Source organism: Sphaeramia orbicularis, chromosome 5 (assembly GCF_902148855.1).
Source record: "Sphaeramia orbicularis chromosome 5, fSphaOr1.1, whole genome shotgun sequence".
NCBI classification, from domain to species: Eukaryota; Metazoa; Chordata; class Actinopteri; order Kurtiformes; family Apogonidae; genus Sphaeramia; species Sphaeramia orbicularis.
In genome coordinates this window covers 55523290-55537996 of record NC_043961.1, presented here as the reverse complement: position 1 = coordinate 55537996, position 14707 = coordinate 55523290, and the positions used below count along the sequence as shown (strand labels likewise).

Here is a 14707-nt window from a genome sequence, read left to right as displayed (position 1 = left end):
ATAAACCAAAAAAAGAGGATCTAAAGCACTTATTCTTTGTTTATCTTCACCTTCTCCCACTTTAAGTCCCCTCATCCTGTCAGTTGGATTTAACAGTAAATCATTCACTAAACCAGTGGTTTCCAAACCTGATGATATAGGAGTATTGTAAAACTATTAAAACTTTAAAAAGTGTATTTGTTATGGTTTTATTTTATAATTTTTACCCGGCATGTGTTTGCATGTGCGTGTTTTTGTGGGGTGGTACCTCAGCTGTACCCCCCCACCCCACCCCTCTCCTGTGCTTCCACTGTGCCCACCCTCCTAGGGGCTGGGTGGGTGCACTAACCTGTCCAGATACCCTATAAAAGGCAGAGCTGATATGCAGCCGTCACAAACGAAGCAGTCAACTCAAAACTGAGAGACTTCAAACATCATCTGAAGATGAAAGTGTGCGGTGTTCTCCTGGTTGTGGTTCTCTGTGTGTGCAGTGGAGCTCAAGGGGTGTACGTCAGGGTGAGTTTTGGCTCTTTCCACTTTATTCTACTTCTTTTTCAATGTATCTTTAATTTCTATGTTTATATCCCATCTCCACTGTTGTTTGGTTTAATATCTAACAGCATTTTGTGGCGAAAACACAAGATTATGTGCAGTCTTTGTATGTGTGTGTCTACTAAACACAGTCTGGTTTTGACCGTAAACATGCAACAACAAATAACTCCAACCTGCACCAAGTTCTCACAGTAGTTTCAGGAGGTGTCTGCTACAGAGGGAACCCTCAAAATGGTCAGATTTACACATGAGTAGTGTTGGAAAGACTGGTCAGAGTGCAGGTGTGTTGTACTATCATGGGCTGTGCAGTCTGCAAGGCCACATCTAGGCCCCTTTTCCAGGAAGAGCTGCAGCTAAAGTGACCCTTTAGGTAACTCCATATCACACTGTAAGCCTGGAATTTGTATTTACTAAAATGCTTTAATTACAATGCACTTAAATGATTTAAGTTTTATGATGTTACTATAAAATGTTAAGTATATTCTACTAATTTGTAGACATAGTTGAAAGTACGAAAAAGTTGAAGTTGAATGGATTTAAATCACTCAGTTTTAGTCATGACCACACCTTTTTGTCTTCGCATTGCATTGTGGGTATTGGGCATGTTGATGAAAATGTGTTATTTTTCTGTGCAGGGGTTCAGTGGGGTTGTGGTGTTAGTGTTAATTTGGATTTAATGTATGTATGGCAGTGTTTATTGGCCTTTTTGTGTTTGTTTTTGTATTTTTGTAGAGCTGCACCATGAGTCAGAGCCAGAGGAAGAACAATGGGTTTCCTGTTCATCTAAACATATTATTCTTCAATTGGACTTTTGATGCCATTTTGTTGTTATACTAAAAGCAATTCCTGAATGGGCAAATGACAATGAGCTAGTTTCTATTTATGCTGCAATATATCAAGCTGCATAATTTTGTAACTATTGTGGGTGGGAATGGGATTTTGAGTTTGATAAACTTAAAAAAAAGTTGTTTAATCAATGAAAAATTAATCTGGCTGCAATTGAGAAAATTAGTCAGTGTAACCTAAAATGCTGAGTTGAATGGTTGGATAGTGGGGTTGATTTTACAACAGATTTAAAATACAAATAACTTGTCTTTTAGTGTTTTCTACTTAATAGTTTAAGTTCAATACTTTTAGCATTAAAGTTGAACCTACTTAAACCAACTGATTAGTCGATCATTACTCAAGTCATTTAAGTGCAATCACTTGCCTCAAATTTTTTGAGTAAATTCTACTTATCCGGGCTTACAGTGCATTAGCCCCATGGTATAACTGTGGAAGTCATATTTTTTTCAGGTCATAGTCAATGATGCAAAAGGAAGCAGCAGGGTTAAGAAGTAAAGTTACACAGATATCACAATTTGCCCAAAAATATGACTTATGATATAGCAATTTACAATGTTAGAACCAAGGGTTTGAGGTGGCACTAAGGGAAATATATAGTCTGCATGTTCAGGATAATGTTTTGGATAAATGGGTTAAACAGGAAATCAGATTTCATGTCCTAAAGATAACCACAGACTTATTATATTAACTTTAGGCATCAAAATACTTGATACCATTTAGGCCTTACAGACCTTCAACTGTTTGTGGTGACTTTCAGGTGAATTGTCCTCCACATCTAATCTTTCCCAAATGAGTTATCACTAATTATTTTATCCTCTGCATTCTTCAGTGAAAAGCAAGTGTCTTACTGACAACGTAGATTCTCATTAAATTTTAAAGTATCTTCAAAACTTAGTCTCAGAATAGACAAAACTGAAGCAAACAATCAACAAAATATGTCATTAACTGAATGTAAAAAAAAAAAAAAAAGTGTGTGCAACGACTGCCATTTATCCATCTACAGAGGTTTTATTGTTGAATCAATCCTGCTGAACATAATGGTGTTTCCACATTTTGGTAAATCAATGCTGCTGAGTGGTGTTTCCACACTGACTACAGAGCCTCTGAACATCTAAATGGGTCATATCCGAGGTCACTAAAAAGCTGGCAAACTGAATTTTACATGAATTAAATGTATTGATGAGATGAGTGGTACAAACGTTGGACATTTTAGATCAGTAGATGTTTCTGATCCCCTATGGCTGTTTATGTCTTTGAGGGTTGAAGTAAATTATTCTTTATGGTACCCAAGAGGATTTTTTCTTTGCAAATTCTGCTGGATTTCATTAAATAAACATCACAGTATTATGACGATATTTACATTTACACTAGCAGCAATCAATCTACAGTCATAAAACATGCATCAACAACAAAACACATACGACTGACAAATCAAATACAAGTGCATGAATCGCACATCACTCTGCTACAAGAAACTTGCAGAATTCAGTAAGCCTCTGGATTCAATAGCTTGAAGGAGGGCAGAGCAAACAAACAGCCTCAAAGCAATTTGCACTTTGACACTGAGTCTTCAAAAAAAACAAAAGAGGTTGACTGGTCAACCTAAATCGCATGTAGGTCTGAATGTGAGTGAGTGATTGTTCATCTGTACATTTGTATGAAGTGGTGATGCATCCAGAGTGTACCCTGCCTTCACCCATTGGTAGCTGGGATAGGCTCCAGCACCCCCATGACCCTCACAAGGACTAAGCAGTTGGGAAAATGAATGGAGGAAAGAAAAAAAAATGAATGCTTTTTACCTGTGCTTTCACTAAAATAGTCATCAAACTATGCTTTTAAAGAAACCTTTCAAATAGACCTGGAAGAAAGCCACAAGGGCAAGCTGTGCCCATGTGCACTGTGAGTTTGCCATTCAGTTCAAGTTTGAGACCACACACTGATCATTGCTTCCCATGAATTTGTCTTTTCAACACATTGCAGTGTAGTCACTTCAAAACCCCTGCATCAGAAGATCTGAATTGTTCCTGTTTGGCCTTTTCTTCTAAAGCACAGGTGTCAAACATGTGGCCCAGGGGCCAAATCTGGCCCGCCAAAGGTTCCATTTTGGCCTGCAGGATGAAAGTGCAAAAATGAACCAGAACAGTCCAGGTTGTCCAAATCATTTTGGTTCAGGTTCCACATACAGACCAATGTGATCTCCAGTAAAAATAAAAACACAATAACTAAACCCATAAATAATGACAATGACAAATTTTCTTTGTGAAAAATTATGTGGAAAAAATTTAAGTGAAAAAAATAACATTACACAGTGAAAATATTTACATTTACAAAACTATTCATTCACAATAAAATGCAAATAAATACATAAATAAAAGCAAAGATAAACCCCAAATGTGCAATTTGAACAATATTCTGCCTGTTACTAAATGTTTTGTGCGTTTATGGATCCTCTGTGATCTGTAGTTGTGTTAAAAATAATAGGAGATGGAATATTGTAGAAATTGTTAAAATTTTAGTTCCAAACTCTAAAATTTTAACAATATTCTGCCTGTCACCAAATGTTTATGTAACACTGTGTGTAATGTACGTCTATAAATAATAAGTCAAAGCATAATATTGTTAAGATTGCACTAATTTTTCAAATGAAATTTGGTTTTTTCAGGTTATTCACATCTTTTTTGTAAAATGGAAATATTTTCATAATTTAATCGGGTTTTTTTTTTTTTTTTACTAAAACAAAAAGAAAAACTTGGATTTGTCATTATTTATAGGTTATTAAGTCATTATTTTACTGGTCTGGCCCGCTTGAGATCAAATTGGGCTAAATATGGCCCCTGAACCAAAATGAGTTTGACACCCCTCTTCTAAAGTCTGTCTTGCTGTTTTCAGGTCGGAGACAGAAGCTTCCCCTTAGAAGCAGTGAAACAGCTGAAGGAGCTCATGAACATGGACGACCACATCAGTCCTCACCTGGCTGAGACCAGAGCTGCATCTGTTTGTGCCAATCCACTCCTGCCACTGGTTTTCCGTCCAGTCTGCCAAGGAAGGGAGAGAGATCAGGTTCTCTACAAACTAGGTAAGGCTGAATAATATGGAAGCACCTGGTGAAGTCTATTTACTTGGTATAATATTACAATGTTCCTCTTGAAAGTCTCCTTTATGTGTAAATGGGGAAGTGCTACATGTGTCCAAATAGATCACCACACAGGGGGCTGCATGAATGGAGTCATGCAATGAAACATTAATTCAATGCACCTTTTACCTTTCATTTTGGTAGAAGAATACAGTGTGAGATGAGACAAATGTACATGCAGTAAACACATCCATAAAACTGACTGAAACCAACAATAATTCTCAGTATTTTCAGATTATGGTTGTCAGACACAAGACCAGTAAGACCCACTGAAGATGTAAATGAATCCTAAATGTGCAGCTAGATTGTTGCAGAATGCCTAATTAATTTTCCAAGTCATCCTCCCGATGTTTACACTCAAACAGGAAAGGTGTGTTCAGACCTATATTCAGTTATTTTAGTGCTCTACCAACTGTTTTAAACAGTAACGCTACATCACCAAAGCCCACCCCATGAGGCTAATCTATCTAATTTAACTGCTGTTGGACACAGGACATGGAAGTCCTTGGTAAAGCAATAGCTGTTTGTAAAATAAAGTTGGTTTTGGTGTTTAAAGACTTTCTTCATTTCCTGCATCATTATGAGATATTATGCATGCAGCTCATCCGAAAATAGATTTGGCAGATGTTCCCTTTGTTATGGAAAAGACTTGAAGGGAAATGCTTAAGAGAAGTTCTGGAGTTTGGATGCACAACAAGGAACAAACCTATTTAGTGAGCAGTAATGGCTCTGCTTTCAGAAGTAGTACAAAAAATGATCTCGTTAAAATATGAATGCAAAATATTAATTAAACAAACAATGCAACACAAGTGAAAATGAAACTGAAGGTACAGTCAGCTTAATTAATGTGCTCATTTTGAAAGAAAACTGTTCTTCATATATATCATATTTGACAGGAATTCCTTTATACTCTTTCAGCTTCTGTAAATTAAGTCTCAATGGCTGAAAAACTAACATTAAAACTAAATAAAAAGTGCAGTTTCACTAGTCAAATCCTCAAAATAAACATAAAAATATTTCTGCATGTGTACAAAAAAACTGAAATTCAGCCTATAGTAACTGTTCATCCAGTTAACAACAATCCTATCTATGTCCTCAGAGGCGTCTGCTAATCTACATGTTCATTACTTCCTGCTTCACTGAACAGGCTCAGGTGTCGTTCAGTTTGCTCCTGTGAGTTCCTAGACTTCACTGTTTATCTACTGTATTTAACACATCCTGCAGTGGCGGCACCATAAAGAGGCTCTGGGATATTAACGCCCGACAAGAGACTTATAAAAGCTAATCAAATCATCTCTGGGGACCTTTAAACTCATTAGAGATAGACCACACACTTGTCGCTCTACTGATACGGAGCCCATTATCATTAACAGTATTTTACAGAACTGAAAAGCAGGCCCTGGGGTGGCAAACGTAACATTTTAGGTCAGATGAATATTTATGTTTCCTGTTTTCTTGCACTTTCCAGTTGTTGCCATCTCGCCTGTGGATCCTTGTGAAATATGCGCCAACCCTGCCTGCTTTGGGTGTATGAACTGAGGCTACCATCTGCTATCAACACAAATAAACATTGTGTGAATTTCAGGCACCTTCCTCCATAGTTCTCACATTTCAACGTATTCCACATCCATGGACATCGATGAAACATGTCTCACCACCTGGCAAAGCAGCATCAAGGATCTCAGGATTTTTCTTCACTGTTCACAAAGTGTCAAAGCAGCTGTTCTGCACTATTTTAACATTACTTTGTCTTTTGCTTGCGCATGTTTTGACCATGTAAGTTATTGTGTTTGATAATAAAAGTGACTGCTTTGCATCCTCAAAAACTTGTCAAGTTTTTTTTAAGTTTCAAGAAGAAGCAGACACTAGTCACTTTTCCATTGACCCTACACAGTAAAATCACCAGTGTTTATATAACACTTAAAGAGTTAATTTTAACACAACCTCAGTGAACATATGGTCCCTATCTACAAAGTGTAAAATGTACACTGAATATAGAGTTACATTTCCAGAGTCAACTTTACTCTAGTAAGAGTTAATATTTTACACTACACTAGTTACTGTCAATCAAGTTTTACACTATGTGAGAAATAACACCCATAGTGTTATTCACATTCAACACTGAAGAGTTAAGTGTTAAGAAATAACTTTTCCAGTGTTAAACCTACACAGTAAAATCGCTAGTGTTTATATAACACTTAAAGAGTTAATTTTAACAGTACCTCAGTGAACATATGGTCCCTATCTACAAAGTGTAAAATTTACACTGAACATAGAGTTACAGTTCCCGAGTCAACTTTACTCTAATAAGAGTTAATATTTTACACTACACTACACTAATTACTGTCAGTCGAGTTTTACACTATGTGAGAAGTAACACCCATAGTGTTATTCACATTCAACACTGAAGAGTTAAGTGTTAAGAAATAACTTTTCCATTGTTAAACCTACTTAATGCTACATGTTGATAATAAATGACTCCACAGAGTGTTGATTTTTAACTGCCTCCTAACAGTGTTACATATGATGTACTATAGTCCCAGTGTCTGCAGGGGCCAAAAAAAGACACAGTTATTTCTGTTCCCAATTTATTCCAAATATAAATGAAATATTACAATTAAAAGTAAACATAAAATGACATGTACCGCCCACCCGGTATCACGTTATCCATTTGAAATTCGGTATTTGAAAACACATACCCAGCAGTGACAATGATGATGTAACTTTAGTCTTGCACACAAATTCTGCTTGGATGAAATAACAAAAGCAAGAGTTTATTTGCACAAACTTACAAACGCAGTTTTTCAATGCGAGGAAGATGGTGACGCCAGAGTCCAACTTCTCACTCAGTTTGAGCACGGAGGTAGGTGGGCGGAGCTTTTCAGAGTCATTATTTTTGAACACTGAATGCTCTCTTGCTCTAATGGGTGTTGAATTAACTTTGAGAGAGTCAATTTACTTTTACACTGAATATATGACACTGACAGTGTAAAACCTCTGTTGACTCCAATTATTTTCACTAACACTGAAAGTTATCTTGTTAAATTTTACTCTGTCCATTGTTGGAATAACTCCAAAAGAATTAAAATACTTTGACACTGCATTTTTTACACTGGCAAATTTACTGTGTATAATTGCCCAAATATAACTTGCACATAAAATTTTATGACAATTTCGCCAAGTCTCATTTTTCGATTAAAAGTCTTCGCGCTGGCAAGAGGTGGCTTTTCAGATGTAGCGCAAATAGTATGTCATGCAAAACTACTACTTTGTATTTTGCTTGCACATGTTTTGACCATGTAATTTATTGTGTTTCATAATAAAAGTGTGACTGTTTTTGCATCTTCAAAAACTTGCGGTTTAGTTTTCTTTTTTTTTTTTCTTTTTTTAGTTTGAAGAATAAGCTGTTCTAACAGCAGAAAAACCTGTGCACACAAAACATCAGGCTGTGCTGAATATGAATGAATGGGATGGGATAGTGAAAGCTGACACCAGAGATTGTCAATTTGTTTGATGAGTTACTCAGTTAAAAGAAAAAAAACCATTCACATTCTGAGCTGAAAACTGACTATTTTATCTAGTTGTCTTAAATAAGACCTTTTTGCATGCTTTAAACACATACTGCTGCAACATAAAACTGAAATTATAGCCAAAAATTACTTTATATGGAACCAGGTGACTTTTGTGTTGCAATAGAAGCTGCATTTGTTTAAACAAGAATAAGATAATCAGACATACAAATGAAATGCATAACAATAGAAGGAAAGAATATACTTTAAGCAGTTTTAATGAGTAAAATAGATATAGACAGTGGTGGCTCAGACTTTGTCTTCTTCAGCAGGGATTGGAAACCGGAAGCGTGAAGGAGTGAACCTCTTTCTGCTTAAATCATCTGTTTTATCCCCACAGACCGTCTAGGTAAAGCTTCTTCTTTAGCTGCAGGATGACCTCTGGTGGCTATTCAGTGACTAACAACTCGTCATTATTCAAGTAATGGACATTTTCTGACGTCTTAGACCAGGGGTGTCAAACTCATGTTAGTTCGGGGCCACATACAACCCAATATGACCTGCAGTGGGCCCGATGATAAAAATAATAACACAATAATACAAAAATAATATCAATTCCAAAATTTGTATGTCTAATTTCTATGTTTTAGAGTGAAAAAAGGAAAATTATACTATCAAAATTTTTACATCCTTTAAAAAAATGTGGAAAAACATGAACAACCATGACCACATGAAATTTACTAAGAAAAAAAGTGCAATTTTAACAATTTATGCCATTATTTGGCCTCATCTTCTCATTTTATGTTTATGTTTATGCATTTGGCAGACGCTTTTTTCCAAAGTGACTTGCAGGGGAAAACCAATCAAATCACTCAATCAATCAAATTTTATTTATATAGCGCCAGATTGGAACAAAAAAGTTATCTCATGACACTTTATATATAGAGTTGGTCAAAACCAGACTCTAAGCCAGTTTACAGAAACCCAACAGAATTCACATGTTCATTACAACAAACAGATCACAGTGGATCTACAAATACACAAAACATTTAATAACAGACAGAATATTGGTACAATTACTGTTAATTCTCTTAAGACATTTCAGGTTGTTCATATTTGTTCAGGTTTTTCACATTTTTTGTAAAAGGCTAGTCTGTAAATGTTAACATTTTTGTGTAATTTTACTCTTTTTTTTTTACACTAAAACAAAGAGAAACATTTGTGGTTTTCATTATTTATAGGTTATTATGATAGTATTTTATTGGTCTGACCCACTTTAGATGGAACTGACCTAAAATTATTTTGACATCCTTGATTGTTAATATCTTCAGTGTAATTTTTGTGTTTCACTAATTCATCCCGTGGGCCGGACTGGACCCATTGGTGGGCCGGTTTTGATCCCCGGGCCGCATGTTTGACACCCCTGTCTTAGATTGAAAGCTCAGTTAACCACAGGGTCGTTTTTAGTAGCCTGAGTAAACGATGTGAATGCTAACTTCCGGTTGCATGCTTGCATTATGCTAATTTGGTGTTAGCTAACTAATTTATTTCAGTGTTAATTTCCTTAATACTGATAACAGTGTACCTGAGAGGTAAGGAGACAGGTGGTTAGGCCTACAGTGGATATAAAAAGTCTACACACCCCTTTTCAAATACCTGGTTTTGTGATGTAAAAAAAAAAAAAAGAGAGAGAGAGACCGAGATGAATCATTTCAAAACTTTTTCCACCATTAATGTGACTGATAACCTGTACAATTCAATTCAAAAACAAACTGAAATCTTTTATGGAGGGGTAGAAAAAATAAACAACTGATTATGTGGTTGGAAAAGTGTGCACACCCTCTTATAACTGTGACTGTGTTCAGAATTAACCAGTCACATTAAACTCAGGCATTTAAGTCATTGTTATGGCTGCTACCGCCGCCACAATAATACTAGCAAATTAGGCTACTAGTATTATTATTATGTATTTTTGTATTATTACAACAATTATTTCCTTTCATTCACACCCCCCTCCTCCCCTTTTCCCTATCGCCCCTAACCAAGCTATATTGTTTAGCTGCTCTTCACATTTATGATCTTTTTCATTGTAATATTGTTATAATTGTTATATTGTTGTAATATTGTTGTTGTTGTCATTACTCAGTCATTGTTGTTGTTGTTTTTGGTTTGTTTGTTTGTTTGTTTATTTGTTTGATTTTCCCTTTGTTTATGTGTTGTTGTTTTTCTGTTCACAATGTCTTGTTAACTATCACTGAAAAAAAAAAGAAAAAAAAAAGAAACTCAGGCAGAGGGGAGACATGATCCAAGCTGAAGTCAGACACCTGGAGGAGGAAGGGAGAAGGGCAAAGGCTGTTGAACTTGGATCAAGGAACCTGGACAAAGTGGAACCTGCCAAAGCAAAAGGTCACGTGGTCTGAACTACTTAGACTGGAACCTTTTCGCATCTCTTTCATGCTCTGGTCAATGTACGATACCCTTCCAACACCAACTAGCCTGCACCGATGGGGGCTGAGGGAGGACCTACTGTGCAGGTTATGTGTGGAAAGAGGAACAATGGTGCACATACTGGCAGGCCAAGATTCAGGACTGAATGAACTGATAAAGGACAGAAGTCTGAGTCTCTTATTTTTCATACACAAACAGACTTTCAAGGACTCACCACATACAAGCATTAACCCCCCCCCCCATCTCCGTCTGCCTCACAACATTCTTCTTCTCTTCCTGTCCCCCTCCCACAACCAAATCCATTGAAAAAGTTCCATCACGTGACCACATGTACTGTGTTTATAATGTCGTATGTCTTATGTATGTGATGTATGTGCTTGCATTATCTCCACTGTAATTCTTTTTTCGAAGAAAAGGGTTTGTGGCAGCACTCTAGTAGGAGCAGCGGCCCAATGTTCCTAATCATCGAACTCACTTTCGTTTGATGTACTTTGTACTGTCATATGACAATAAAGGCAATTCTATTCTATTCTATTCTAGGGTGTAAGACAGCCCTTAGCCAGGGGAGATACCACTGGCTCCGTGACAAGGTCCTCAGTGCACTAGTGGACATCTTGGGGCATGAGAGACAGAAAAAGCAACAACCCCATGTGAGACCAATACCTGCCATTCAGTTCATCAGAGAGGGGGAGAAACCAGTATCCTCCAAGAAGCCCAGGAAAGACCTCCTGCAGACAACACCATCATGGGAGATGAGGGTGGACCTGGGGAAGAGACGCCGCTATCCTCAGGTTGTCAAAACATCCCTGAGGCCCGATCTGGTCTTGTGGTCAGAGGAGGCCAAGAAGATCATCCTGATTGAACTGATGGTCCTATGGGAGGACAGATGCAAGAGGCCTCAGAGAGGAAAACTACCAAGTGCCAGGATCTGGTCCAACAATGTAGGGACAAAGGCTGGCAGGCCTGGCTGTTGCAGTAGTGGTCGGATGCAGGGGCTTCCCGGCACAGTCTGTGTGTGAACATGCTCACAGCGCTGGGAGTAACCAGAAGAGGGAGGAAGTCGGCAGCCTGCAGGTTAGTGGAGGTAGCACAGAGCCTCTTGTTGGCTTTGGAGGAGGAGGGAGGAGGTGAGCTGGGGGCCAGAAGAAGACAGACAGTGACTGGCCATCACTGCCGACCCGCCAATTGCACTGTAAGCCCAGACTTTGAATTTATTAAAATGTTTTAATTACAATGTATTTAAATGATATAAGTTTTCTTACATTACTATAAAATATTAAGTATATTCTACTAATTTGTAGACATAGTCGAAAGTACGAAAAAGTTAAAGTTGAATGGATTTAAATCACTAAGTTTTAGTCATGACCACACCTTTTTATCTCTGCATCGCATTGTGGGTATTGGGCATGTTGTTGAAAATGTGTTATTTTTCTGTGCAGGGGTTCAGCAGGGTTGTGGTGTTAGTATTAATTTTGACTTAGAGTGTGTATGGCAATGTTTATGGGCTTTTTTGTGTTTGTTTTTGTATTTTTGTAGAGCTGCACCATGACTGAGAGCCATAGGATGAACAATGTTATTGTTCATCTATGATTATCCATTTTCTATATAAGTTTCTATGCCTCACCAATTAAAAATCATTTACTGTTTGGCAAATTCCATTGAGCTGTCTTCCTATGTGATATCTACCCATGTCACAGTATATTAAGTTGAATAATTTCATAAAGCAATTAATGTTACAAAAGATTAAAATTAAAATCAACTTGGAAATGAGTACAATGAACTGATGATATTAGGTCTAATGATTATACAAAGCAATTGACATTGCAACAAAATTTAAGTTAAATTAACTTGGCATTTAGTGTGTTGTACTTAAACTAGCAATTCCATTCAAATCAAGCATTTAAGTTTAATACACAAGTTTTTATTACTCATTACTTAATTTTTTTAAGGCAACTGGTTTCCTCAAATTTTTAAAGTAAACTCTGTTTACCCGGTCTTACAGTGTGGAGGGCATTGTGGTTCAGGGTCGAAACGCCCAATGAATGTTGGTCACCACCTGACGACATCTTCTCCTGGCTCACAGCTAAACTTAGATTTTCACGTTATGATCCATGTTCACGTTATTTCTTGACTGTATCTAAAAACATCAAAGATATTTTAAATTTAAATGAAGATATGAAATAATACAATATAAAATACAATGACTTAAATTATATTATTGTATATGTAACCGGTGGTGTCGGACTCTGCGTTGTGTTCTTTTTCTCTTAATGACGAGACCCGCACGTATATTCTTGGAGGCAGTCTCCGTTTATTATTCTGACGAAATGATAAAACATAAAGACCTCCGGTCAGTACCCCACGTAAAGCGCACTCCTCTCCCACAGAAAACCGGAACAAAAGGGTACAAAATGCATTGAATTATTAAAAGAAAATACAACATACCTGATGAAATGATAAAACATAAAGACCTCCGGTGTGGGAAAAAATACGGACCTTGTAAAATTTGGACCTTTTTGGAATTTGCGCGAGCGCAGCCTTACCGGATGTCAGGTTCAGCGACCCCTAACCCCTAACCCTAACCCTAACCCCTAACCCTAACCCTAACCCCTAATCCTAATCCTAATCCTAACCCTAACCCAAAAGCACACAATTCTACTCGCAAGGTACTTATTTCATAAGCCTCGCTGAACCTGACATCCGGTAAGGCTGCGCTCGCGCATGCGCAAATTCCAAATAGGTCCATATTTTACAAGGTCTGTATTTTATGCCACACCGGTCAGTACCCCACGTAAAGCGCACTCCTGCACAAACTAAATAATAAAGAAATATGTTTAAATACATTATAAGTGCCTAATACAGCCTAAACTAGTTGGTTCATGTAAAAAAAATTAAATTAACAGAAGTTAAACCAAAAATTTTCACAAACTACATGGCAGCTTACCTCTCCCACAGAAAACTGGAACAAAAGGGAGGAGGCAAAGGCGCGAAAACTCAAGTTATAGTGCGCAGCGTTACACTGTAAATGGTTCCATGGGGAACAGACCAAAACAAAAACTTCCACACACACTGATCCGGAGGCCCACAATGTCAGGTACTAAACCAAAAGAAGTTAAAATAAAATGAACAGATTTTGTGTAATTATAACAATACACAATACAATATACATACCCACAGTGCTGCTAAATAATTGACCCTGTTACATATATACTAGGTCATCAAATCAGTGTCAGTTGAGTCTGTCAACTAGGTTGCCTGTAAGGATTTTGAAGGTCCAGCAGGTGTCAGTATTTAGTGACACAATATTGACACAGTATCAATACAATTTGGCAATGAGTCGAAACACTTCATGACCCCTCATCTACCCATTGCTACGAGTAACTCAACATGGGTCTGTGGACTCACTCTGTCACTGCCTCCAACAGATCACTGTGTGGATGCAAAACAGCTTTCTTCAACTAAACTCAGACAAGACTGAAGTCATTGTCTTTGGCCCACAAAAACCCAGAGAAAGTGTCAGCAGTCATCTGGGATCTCTTACTCTAAAAGCTAAAAATCAGGTTAGAAATCTTGGGGTAACAATGGACTCAGACCTGAACTTAAACAGCCAAATTAAATCAATAACATCATCAGCCTTTTACCATCTCAAAAACATTGCCTGAATCAAAGGTTTACTGTCTAAGCCAGACTTAGACAGACTTACCCATGCATTTATCTCTAGCAGATTAGACAACTGTAACGGCCTTCTCACTGGACTCTCTAAACGAGCTGTAAAACAGCTGCAGCACATCCAGAACGCTGCTGCTTAGATCCTGACTAGAACCAGGAAGTACGACCATATTATTATTATTATTATTTTTATTTTTTTATTTTTTTTACATTTTACCAGGGAGTATCTCACACTACTTTTTTTTTTTTTTCTACTTGTCTTGTCCAGCATCCTAACAGCAGAATGGTAGTCTGGTTCCTTCTGGTGCTGAACAAATTTGCTTTGCCAAGGGGAACTTCATAAAGTATATGAAGCGCCCTTTGATATTCTACTGTGTTTATTATGAGTTTTGTTGAACTACATTTCGATGCCGGACCTGACATAGGGGGTGGGGGGTGGGGGTAGAAGAAGGGGAGAGAACAAGAGAAAAGAAGGTGGCGAAGACCCTCACAAGAAAGTATCAACAATACAAACAGTAACAACTATGGAGACAATTATAATGGTAACAATAACTACAACCAGAACTGAGTA

At 37.4% G+C, this 14707-nt stretch overlaps 1 protein-coding gene across 2 annotated transcripts; it reads left to right on the top strand.

Annotated features, from left to right (window-relative positions):
• Positions 1–387: 387 nt before the first annotated feature.
• On the top strand, positions 388–6340 carry LOC115419799 (guanylin-like). 2 transcript variants are annotated; one of them, XM_030134821.1, is made up of 3 exons: positions 388–495; positions 4267–4453; positions 5979–6340. In XM_030134821.1, exons 1-3 carry the CDS (start codon positions 424–426, stop codon positions 6047–6049), a joined length of 330 nt encoding a protein of 109 aa, XP_029990681.1. In that variant the 5' UTR covers positions 388–423; the 3' UTR covers positions 6050–6340. The 2 variants fall into 2 exon arrangements, with proteins under 2 accessions (XP_029990681.1, XP_029990682.1); XM_030134822.1 differs by having other exon boundaries at positions 391–492; positions 4264–4453.
• Positions 6341–14707: the final 8367 nt, after the last annotated feature.